General features: G+C 38.6%; 1 protein-coding gene across 3 annotated transcripts in view; it reads right to left on the bottom strand.

Moving 5' to 3' along the window:
* The window catches only part of dlc1 (DLC1 Rho GTPase activating protein), a 75,868-nt gene that overhangs the window by 32,115 nt on the left and 31,717 nt on the right, over window positions 1-12,036 (bottom strand). Inside the window, exon 1 of one of the 3 annotated variants that reach the window (XM_020703198.3) lies at window positions 8,938-9,331. The exons of the other annotated variants lie outside the window; for them this stretch is intronic. Coding sequence (XP_020558857.1) covers window positions 8,938-9,067 — 130 coding nt within the window. The 5' untranslated portion in view covers window positions 9,068-9,331. Of the gene's footprint in view, window positions 1-8,937; window positions 9,332-12,036 lie in introns of those variants that run through there. 3 annotated transcript variants of the gene reach the window in all.

Below are 12,036 nucleotides of genomic sequence, written 5' to 3'. Positions count from 1 at the left end.
ACTCCTTCCCCGTCTGACTAACATCCTGGTGCAGTAGGTTTATTTACTTTACAAGCTAATAGACAGCACTGCCTTGTTTTAGGGTGAAGACTTGGGTTGATGAACAGAAGTTGCAGTCAGACCTGTAACTTCCCCCTGAACCCGCTGCTCCTTATTGGTCCCTGGAGGATGATAGTGTGACTCCTGAGAATAGAGGGCGACTAACACTGTCCAGCTGGAGTTTAGTAATTGTGACAGAGCCTGCATGCGTCAAAAACACTGGACCCTGGAAATCAAAATTTGTTGTCTCCAATCAGGTATTCTCCTTATGAAGAAGGGACTATTTTTGCAGTTTTTGGAAATACAGTAGGTGGTTCAAACAAAGTGGTTTAAGTAAAATAAAAAATGGTGCATGATGATTGATGGATGGATAGATGGATAGATGGATGGATGGATGGATGGATGGATGGATGGATGGATGGATGGATGGATGGATGGATGGAAGTAAAGATAATTATTTGTCTTTTGTGATGGGTCTGGTTGAAAGCATGATGGATCTACTTGTTTGTTGGTTTAATACATTATGAAGATAAGATTTTTAAAATGCCAGAAGGGAACTTTGTGATCTGTGAAACAACGTGGGCAAAGAAATGCCAGTCATGAAACACTTCCTGACCCTGACCCCAACGACAGTGGACATTAAGTTGTCCAAGTGTCACTCAGCCAATATGCTAATGCGAAGCGCTCCACTGCTTCCATTATTACCAGCTATAAAGAAGCAGATCAGAGGTTGGCCTGTGCGTGGAGGGTGACAACACTCAGCCAGTGGCCCTGTGTTCACCCATTCATGGTGCCAAAGTGGTTAGGAGTGACTAGGGGGCTAAAGGTCACTGGCAACACCCCTTGATCAGGGGAAGAAGGGGCAGTTAGTGGCTAATCAGTCTAAGAAGAAGATTATGTTCAAATAAAATTGAGATCTTTGCTTGCATGAAAAGCAACAACACAAATAAAAAACAAGGTTAAGAAAACATCAAACATTACATGCATCTGGTAGTTTTAGTCCTTGAAATCTTTTAAGGAACTTTCAGAGGCTTCTTTAGAGGCTCCATCCAGCCATCCAAACAAAGATATCCAGACTTCCCTGTCCCCGGCCACTTTCTCCCTATCTCCTCTGGGGCGACCCCAAGGCGTTCCCAGGCCAACCAACAGAAGTAATCCCCCCAGGATGTCTTCGGTATTCCTCGGGCCTTGCGCCCAGTGGGACATGCCCAGAACACCTCCCCAAAGAAGGCGTCCAGGAGGCATCCGGACCAGATGTCCGAGCCACCTGGTTCCTCTCTATGTGGAGGAGCAGTGACTCTACTCCGAACTCTCTCCGGGTGACTGAGCTTCTCACCCTATCTCTAAGGGAGCATCCATCCACCCTACGGAGGAAGTTTATTTCGCCCGCTTGTTCTCGTGACCTCACGTCTGTGGTCATGACCCAGAGCTCAAGACTACACATATAAGATCTGTATATGTATTTTAACAAAGACACTCTGGATGGAAAAATTGTAAAGAGCAATCTTTAGTCAAACAAATGAACAAAAACAGGGAACAAAAAGCAGACAAACACCCAACTTTAAGCAAATCAGAGGTCAGAACTGAAATATGCTATTTAAAATGCTTTCACTGTTCTGTAAAAATCTCAAAACAATCATATCTTTTCAAACTTGTTTTTTTTGGCTAAGAAACAGAAATTTACATTATATTTTCAGCACCAACTTAAATTTATTTAGAGAAAGTTTACTTCAATTTGTTGTTGTTTCAATTCTCATATGTTGTCAAGGAAATCCGCATTATCAGTCCACACCACAAATCAGTTTTGACTTCTGTACCCAAAGCCCAATTTTCTATTGTGTGAGGAAAATAAATGCTCCTTTTTAGAGATACATTGCTGCTTTGCAAAAAGCTTCTTTACTTCTAAGAATAAATCACAGAGAATTGACTGATTGATGCAGGTTACAAAACTTTTCTTTGCATTCTCTTGATGTATAAAAGAATCTATTTGAATTACAAAATAAAAGTGTTTTAAATTTTAAGAATAGGCTGTGCAAATGAATTGTTCTTCTCTTTTTAACTGAGGTCAGTGTGTGAGTAGATGATGGAGGCAGAAACCGGGTCAAGGTGTTGATGCTCCCTTGACTTTTGGGAAGCTAGCTGTCCTAACTACTATAAAAAAATTGCTTCTTTTTTTTAAATTTATTATCCTGTGACTTAAATGATCCTTCTGCCTCAAGCTAACACTGAACCTGTGGTCTTCTTAACAACTGAGATTCATCTGTTATTATTTGAGTACTGCTTTATCTCATACTGACCAGTTTCCAGGCTAACATACACATTTGTATGTCTTCCTCTTTTAGTTGGTTTATTTTTTGACCATAAAAACATGCTTTTATATTTTTGTAATTATTGGATGTTTTAAAAAATATAATCCCTGTTGTTTCAGTGAAATAAGAATACTGAAACTCAAACTAATTTGAGGCATTTTAAGTCATTGCAAAAGGAACAAGGGGTAAGTCTAAAAGCTCCTGCAGGTTAACTCAGTAAATTAAAAATAGCTAACCCACAGAGACCAGTTAGAGTCACTACCAGAAGCAGACAGGCAGGAAATGAAGGCCCGCTGGAGTAAACAAACAACATACCAAGAGATCAGGAACCCCAACGGGCAGTTAAGTCACCAAAGATGAGACTGTTTTAATGGGGCACTAAAAATCGCTCTAAGTACCCATCTGGAATAGATTCATCCAGAATGTGGCTGTTTCTCTGCTAATGATGAGTGACAAGTCACGCCAACAGCCTCCTCTTACCTCAGTCATTTTAGAATATTCGCCACATCAACTTGTAACCTTGAAGTCAGATTTCATTGTAGACAACTTTAAAAACTCTATAAAAACAAAGACTTTTGTGTTTGTAAAAATGTAACTCCTGGGCAATCTTTCTGGTAAATTACTTCACTAAGTTACTCAGTTGTAACTAGTTTTTCTTGTTAGTTTCCATACACAAATATGACTAGAATAAAGACAAAACTATAATAAATGTAAATAGACACAGAGGTGACTTTCCATGCTTTATTATATCCCATTTAATTGTCGATTATGCTTATGTCTGTGCAACCCCCAAGCTGTAAATTTGTCATTTAAATAGACCAAGTTAACACCCCATTGACCCTATTTAGCCATTTTCTAACCCACTTTTTCCTACAACAGCTCCCTTTGTGTGATATCAAAGAACGTGTGTTCAAAACAGATTCAGTAGAAGTCACATTTTCACTTCCCTCCGGTCCCTCATGTGCCTTACTGCTAGAGGGAATCCTCATAAACAGCATATGACTCCCCCCAATCAACCACGCAATATTGATGAAAGTTGGATCGTCACCCCCTACACAGCAAGTGCGACTAATAAAGACAGCTCTGTCTCTGCCAACAAAGCAGCACAGCTCCAAACAGCAGTCACACATTTATATTGATGGAAGGAGGAAGGCTGTGGGAGGCGAACACTCTGAAAGACCTTGGTTTGACATTCTTGCACACTAATCATTTTTGCACATATTTTGTTTTTTGTAAAACCCAGGTTGTTTTAGATTAGCGGTTTTAAGAATATTGACATTCAAAAACCTATGAGTTATGCACTTGAAATAGCAAGCATTTTGTTTAAGTGCAGTCTTATTTTGCCATTGAGTCCATGTGGGGGTATGCAGGAGTGAAGTATGAAACAATGTAAAGTCAAGAGGCTACTTGACGGTCCAGCAGAAAAGCACTAGACATCCTACTTAAGTAATTACCAGAGGAAATGAAATAACAGGAAATGACTTATTACTCACAAAACAATAAGCCAAAACTCTAGATGGAAATTCTTTGGTAAACCTGTAATAAAATTCCTAATAAGGAAAATTAAAGTGGTTTACATGGACTTTTCTGCTAGATTGGGAGTAACTCTAATGGTTACTCATCTCATCGTGTGACTCCTTGCAAGATGTAACCAAATTTCTACAAATCATTGAAAAACGCAAGAAATAAAATACTAAATAAATGACTCGTTTCAGAAGTTAAAGACAGAAAGTGAGAAAAAATGGAGGGTGAGGGAGAACGGTGCAACCAGCAAAGTAAACAAGTTCAGCGTGAGCTCGATGGAGTCAGTGGGTTTAGCAAAACATTCCAGAGTCTCTGAAACAAGTGGCCTTGTGAGGCAGACACAAGTGTACTTTGAATCACTGAACAGGAACAGCGTTGAAGGACTTTAATTCAATAATAAATACCTCGAGAGCGCTCACCGTCATTTAAAGTAAAACCAGTACAGCTCAGCTCTACAAAAGCAAGAGAATCGGTCAGGACAGTTTTGTCAAGCCTGAAACTGGAAGAGGACTGTTGGATTCAGCACAGGGGGTCTTGGAAGCAGAAAATAGGTTGTTTCCAAAGCAAATAAAATATATATAAATCTAATAAGCAAGAATTTTGTTTTTCTTTGATTTCACTAAGATTTACCAACCTAATCCAAGGGTCTGCAACCTGAGGGTCCGGAGCCACATTTGGCTCTTTGACCCCTCTGTTTTAGCTAAGTGGCTTTAAAGAATAATAAAGTTTTTTAATTTTAAAAAGTAATTAACCATGTGGTACGTTGAGCAAAACAAACCAGTTAGATAAGTCAAACTTAGCAACAAAAATAGTATCTGCCTTTCTAAAAGACAAACACACCCTACAAAGTAAAAGCTGCTGCAATGCAACACACTTTATAAAACCACTGGTGCCAACATAGTTGACAGAAAACGATGCTCTTGGCCTACTTTTTTTTATAGCCTCATGACTCAGATATGATGTAGACAGAGTGTTGAAGACAGTGGCGTGGTTTGATAAAATAATAAAGAGGTGCTTTTTATAGGCACAACGTGAGCAGCTTGACCTGAATGTCAAGGAACACTGAAACGTGATGTTTCATCAGGGCTTTGGGAACAAGCTGGAACTTCACAAGCAGTGCTGCAAAACAGTGGCTCATACAAAAGCAATGGAAAAGATGACCTCTAAGATGAGATGTGCATGATAATCTAAAACTTTTTGTTAAATTTGATGATTCAGCATGGTGACGAAAAACACTCAAGTCTAGTGACATAAAAAGAAACTCAAAAAACTTAACGAATTGATTGTATGTAACTTTTAAGAAGTGATTCTGATGTTAAACTATAGCAGTCAAAGCTGTTTTAATGTCCTAACTGATTCATGACCATGAAAATATCAGTTGCTTTTGCTCTGGGTGCTTTTTCATACTTGTGTATCTGCTTTTGTGTTTTTCTTTTCTTTTCCAGTCAAATCTGTGATCACTCTTTTGATTCTTGCTGTGAAAATATCTATTTTTTAAGCTAATGTGTTCCATATTAGCTTGTAGTGTTTTTATTCAAACAGGTCCCTGCTGATCTTGCTCTGGTGTACCCCTCCTGACTTCCTCTTTGGGGATCTTTCAACCATGAAACGGCTCAGCAGGATCCCTGTAGGTTTGCAGGACCACAATGGGCTCAGAACATCTGTGTGGTTGTACAGAAACTGTGTCTGCGTAGACCGGAACACATCTATGGACCTCCCACTGGCTTTCCCCTAAGTCCCATACAAAGGCCTGACTGCCACCTAACAATGACAAATCTGTACACAAGTGAAGACACAAAAGTACACTTACAATTAAACACATCCACTTGTTACCATATGTGTTGTCCATTTATGATGCTAAATTCTTCTTCAGTGGAAACAGACTTTTAATAATCCTTGTTTAATAATCCTTTTTTTTGAGAGTCGACTAAACCACCTCATAAAAGTTCTTCTTTTAAACACCTGTTTCTGAAACAGCTCTGCAGAGTTCCTGGATTTCCCTGGGGATTTGTTGGATCCATTATGTCACACTGAGTGTTCTGTGTTTGTGTTGCTAAGCTGGGCCTGAGATAGGCTTTCAGCAACTCATCTGTTTTTGCTGCAAACTTGATTAGGCACAGTTTACATAAAAAAAAGGTTTAGAAGTTAAATTTCCATTAGCGTTACAAATCATAGATACCCTGATGTTAGCATATTGATTCTCATTTGGATTTCCTAAGTAAAAAGGAGAGTCAACACATGCTGTGAGAAATCAAAACAAAAATGAACCACAACAGAAACCTTTAGGTGAACCTTCATTTAGCGTCTACCTGAAACCCGGCCACTTGTGGGCGAAGGCAGGGTCATCAGTCTGTCGCAGGGCCACAATCACACACCCATGCACACTTACATTCACAACATTCATCAGGGACAATTTAGAGTGACCAATTAACCTACGAAGCATGTTTTTAGATGGTGGGAGGAAGCCAGTGTCCCTGGAGAAAACTCACACACGCACAGGGAGAACATGCAAACTCCACACAGAAAGGTTCTCCGTTGGTATTCTGTGTCAGGTCCCTCAGCCAGGACTTGAACCGGGGGGGTCATTCTTGCTGTGAGGCAAGAGCGCTAACCACTGCGCCACTGTCCAATCCCATTTAGCCCCAGATTATTACTTGAAGGAAAAAATTGCAACAAAAAAATAAAATAAACAAGAAACATATATTTTTTAAAATCACAACCCTCTAAAAAACTGAAGACGAGTTGGAACTTTCATTAAAATTCTTGAATTAAAACTAACAAAAAAGTGGTTTAAAGGAGAGTAGATCCATGGATTCGATTTTGAAAACTTACCAGTATATGAATCAATCACTTGTTCAAATCCAGTGCTATTCTACTGTATGAACAACACTAACCTCTCTACTATTTCAATCATTCCTCCCCAATGGTTGAGAAAACAGATTACTGGCTAAGCTTTAGACGTTATGCAACAATATTAGGCCAGAATCATATGATAAAGATAAACTTTTCTGACCTCCCAGGTAAAGCAACCCAAAGTGGTTTAAGTGGGGAGTATAAACAACCTTCACGAGAGTCTGGCTCGTAATTTAATCATACTAGACCAATGTCAAGGTGTTGACATTGGTCTAGGTGTTGACACAATGTTGCACCGTTGTTGAAGCAAAATAAACAGAAGTTGTACAAAAAAGAGACCGTAAAAAAAACAAATACTGAAAATAAAATGTAAAAAAGTGTTCTGAATTTAAAAAAAAAGACTATTACTAATGCTTAAAATGGGAAAAACCATAAGTGTCAGGGTTGCTGAGTTTTTTCTGGAGTGACATAAGGGGGTTCCAGTCGATGACTTCCAGCTCTTGTTGTTTATGTCTACAGCCATGTCCTCTTGGAAATTTGAAATAAGTTGTTGGCGTAACCATTAATGCAGGGCAAACCCGCTCCCCTTCCTGTCCCTATTGCTGAGAGCTCTGCGTGCAATTTTGGAACTTTCCAGCTCCAGTTGTGAGGCGGATGCTAGCTTGGACAAGCTAAACAAAGTCATCATGCATCAGAATGGAGCGGATGAGGGAGTTGGTGGTCAACCCACCATATTTTATACATATCAAATAAGCTCATTTGGAAAGAAAAAAAATTTTTTGCTCCTAATTCACAATAATTAGAATAAAGAAATACTCAAAAATGCAATTTTAAGCTTATTTTCCTTATCAACCCTCTCAAGAAAAATGCCAAAAAAAACATGTTAAAAACACAAAAAACACGATTTTTATTGGAGTGGGTCTTTAAGTAAAGTTGTCATAAAGTAGATATCTATTGGGACTCTTTTTATGTCCTCAAAGCTCTCCAATGATTCATGTTTCAAAGAATCCATCAGAGGCCGACTGAAAATAATAATGTTTTAATGCCGTAACAGATACCAAGAAGACATCTGTTTTCTTTCTTTCTTTTTTTTGCCCTCCCTTTGGCTGTAAACATACTTAAATATGTGATTTGATCACGGGGGTGACAAGGGTGAGAAATATCAACAAAGATATTAAGTTTCCTGATGAGTGGAACAACAGCACAGTATAAAGTCCCTGAGACCGTGTCTTTATTCTGTTATTAACCAACAGCCTTTAGTCCGCACAGATCCCATATCAAAACCATGTCATTATCAAAAGATTAAGAAAAAAATATTTACAAAAAATGTCTATACTAACAGATATCCAAGTTTTTGAAACCACTCACATGACCTGAGGGTGATAGATGCAAGAGGGCGGTTGTAATTAGATCCTGGTAATTATCTTAGCATTGACTCGCTTCTTTCTTCTTGGGCAGTGAGCTATGCCAAGTCTAAAACATTCAGTTTATCGGCTAATGTTTACAACCAAGTGCTCTTAACCTGGAGTAAGTTAACGGTCGTGGGGAATGACCCCTAGAAAAATCCCTTTAAAAGGGTTATTTATGGGTGTGATGCAGCAGAGACTTTAAAATCGATTAAATAAAAAAAATCTTCTCAACTGTGACATCAAAGAACGAGCACATATATCCTGAAAATACTTTGACCTGGGGTTGATATCACCCATGAGTGACCAACTTTCTATAATTCATTTCCTGCCTTCACTGCTTTTCTCAAAAGAGGGTTATATTTATTATTTAGACCCAAGCTTCCCAGAGAGTTGTGCAGTCTAATGGACTCAGTCGAGTGTTTATAACCTGCTCATTGGTTATGGATGGGTCAAAACCGCATCCCATCATTTTTGGGAGAAGCAGGAGGGACGTGATGATGGTGCTTTTGTGAAAGCACAAGAAAACCTTAAAGATATAATGAACCAAGCAGTAATTTTTTCCTTTTTTTCTTTTTTGGATTAACATCCACACACTTTAAAATAAATGGTTGTATTGATCTGTCTTAAAAAGCCCTGACGCCAATACGGTCTTCTATCTGAGGGAATGACAACGTAGTTTTGCATTCAAATTCTCAAAAACAATGAAAGTTTTAAGTCCAAAAGGCAACTTATCCCAATAAACATATTTTTTATCACAGCAAGCACATGTGAACTTAAACATACACCTGTAGTTCTTCACTCACCTGCCAGTCGATTCTCTCGAGACGGTTTGCTAAGAATATCTAGAGCTTTGGTGGTGGATGACTTGATGTGGTCACTAAAGGACCTCTGCAGCAGCAGCAGCCTCATGGAGCGAGACATGGCGATGAGCATCCGACTGCAAACTTCCTGACTCACGCCTGTTCCTGCCCTGCTTGTCTCTTTGACACCTTTCCCTGCTGATGCTGTGTTTTGTCTTTAGTTTTTCTGTTCAAGCCTTTTGCCAAATTTCCAAAACATCCAGCTAGCTCGGATTCCCTCTCTTCCTCACCGTTCCAGTGCAGACTGTGCACTCCCGTCTGCTGCAGCAAACATCAGTGCGGTAACTGCTGCTGGGACACATCCAGCTAGTGCTGCAACACTCTCATATTCTATTCTGGCTGTGTGTGAGAGAGTGAGTGTAAGTGCATAAGCCCCAGCTTTCTCTTTGAATATCTTAGTGATTTACAGTCACTGAATGCTTATCATCTAACATCTATCTCTTTTATTGAGCTTCTCCTTCACATCACCCTTCTCCTTTAGTCCACTCCGTTTGCCTGCCAAAAGCCGTCTAGACACAGGTAACGTTAACAGATTGCAAAGACAGCCTGCTTTTTGTAAAGTGCCACCTGTTCAGGTCCGCGTACGGAGAAAAAAAAGGTTTGCAGAATTCTTCAGAAGAGCTTAGGCTGCACCTCAATGAGTAAAAGTTTGTCTACAGAGTAAAAATGAGCTTCAAAGCTAGAAATGAGGGTAAAAACCAAACATGGATTTTTGCACTTAAAGATATTCCACATATAAACACCCAATTAGTTGCAGAGAAATAGAAATGTCTTATGTAACAGAACATTAAGCTACAGAGATGGACAAAACAACCCATTGGAATCTATTACTGAGGCTGGCTTAATCGGATAATGCTGAATTAGCTTCTGTTAGGCAAGCCCAACACTGCAGTCTGTGAAAAGGATTAGTCATAGTCCAGCATGAAAAATGAATACAAGCATAAGCAGAGTGGTGCCATAAAGAATATGGATGTTTCACTTTATGACAAGTTCTTTCAGATTTGTATGACACTTACAAAAATGTATTTAAGTGTTAAAGACTCCAGAATATTTGGACGATGTTTTCAATGCGCTAATGTAAATGCAGGAATCCTCACTAATCATTTTTTTGAGATAAACTTTTTATTGAACATCAAAATATTGTTTTCTTTGGTTTGAAAAATTGCAACATGTGTCCTTAGTGTTTTAATACTCAGATAAAATAAGCTCAGGCTAAAAACCTTTAAGATGGATGTGCAGGCTACCAAGAAGCAGATACATATTTTTGGTAAGCAAAGAGTGTTGGCAGTGAAGGATTTAGAAGCTTTCAAACCTAATATTTTCCTCAGGAATTGGTGCAGGCTAAATAGATAGTTAAAAGGTCTGTGAAAGGTCCACACTTATTTATAAAGTACCTTTAACCCTGTGTTTTAAAAACTTAAAGTACTGAGCACCGTTTTTGTGCACCCCAACCATACCTATATTTTGCTTCCATGAAACCTGGCTTTTTTCCCAAATATTTACCTGTAACCCATTTTCAACCACCTAAACACATGTGCGTGTTTGTGAGTTTATCAATCCGCAGCTAAATGAGTCTGGAAGGATTGATTGTGGAAGTGAAATGTTTTGCTCTGCAGCTGAAATGCAAAGTCTCAGAGAGTATGTAAAAATGCTAAAACATAACAAAGATGAATGGAAATTATGAAACATCAGAGATCTCCAGGCTTTTTTTTTTTTTACACAGAAATGTACACGTCTTTAAACCATTACTGCAATCCATTCTCATTTGTTTATTTTTTACCTCGTTTTTTTCTTCTCTTAAAACCTAATTATTATCTTAAAAACAAACCAAAGTGGACACTTTCCTTATGGAAGAAGGATGTTTAAAATGTTTTTTATATTTTGTTTTTTTTTATTTTGACAAAAATGTAACCCACTAGTTCATGCTGTTTTTATTCTGGTAGATAAAAGAAACTCTTTCTCCAACAAGCTCCCAACGGTCATTTGTGTAGTCTTTTGTTTTGTTATTTCACTGACACCAATAGGTACTTAAAGCAAATAAAGCTGTACTGCAATCTGTTGGTTTAATCAGCTAACTTCTTTTTTATGCTGTAACTGGAAACTGGATTGTGTTGGAATGAGCCGAATGAATAAAGAACTGGCACTTCAATTTATTGAACTTTATCCGATGTGGTTTTTTTTCCTTTACCGAAATAATAGCCCCTGAGATAACTTAAAACAAGACTAAAAACTCTAATATAACTTTACAAATTGGTGGACTCTAAACAAATTTATCGAATTAATCCCCTGTTTGATGTTAGGCAAATGAAAAAAATCTTGCATGTTGGAAACAGATTTTTGCATATTCAAAGTCTGGAGTGTAGATTTTACTGCCAAAACTGTTATCTGTCACCTCAAAAGAGACACATGCTGGAAATGAAATGATAGCTAAGATGTTTCTTTCTTTGTACTAAACTTAAAATAAATGACCCTATGTTATTTAAACTGTCTAAGCTCATAAGAATTTATCACAGGTTGAGCAGCCTTTTTTCTGTAATGTGCAGCCGTGACCAGAATGACCTCCATTACTCTAAGCTCACACTTAAGAAAATCAGCCCCCTATTCTAACTGTCCCAGCAAACAAAGTTAAAACTGGCTTTTTTTCAACAAATTGACTTTGTGGACTCCCAAGGTTTGCTGAGAAGGATGAGTCCAGTTTCACACAACCGGACATCTCCACCAGCACTTGCCAACTGACATTAAGCTCTCAAGCTCTGTTCACACCACCCTTGGAAACGCGCGTTCAAGCGGCCAGTTACAAAGAAAGGTCTATGTTGGGCTTCTCCCTTCATTTCTCTGGCGTTCAGTCTCAAGTTTATGAGACTGTTTTCGAGCTAGACACACAAAACCTGCTAACAAAAACTACGTGTTGGCAGTAAAACCAAGTCAAACTTTGACCAATCAGAGACTGATTTAGTAGCGTATGGTGTCCCTTTTAATTCACACAGCTGCCAACCATTTGAAAATTGATCATGGAGGAGAAATTAATAACTGTGGCTTGTG

This window comes from Oryzias latipes, assembly GCF_053564925.1.
Source record: "Oryzias latipes strain Hd-rR chromosome 1 unlocalized genomic scaffold, Olatipes_Hd-rR_3.1 chr1_Y".
Classification (NCBI taxonomy): Eukaryota; Metazoa; Chordata; class Actinopteri; order Beloniformes; family Adrianichthyidae; genus Oryzias; species Oryzias latipes.
Note: the sequence above shows the minus strand (reverse complement) of the source record. Positions and strands in the feature narration are given on the sequence as shown.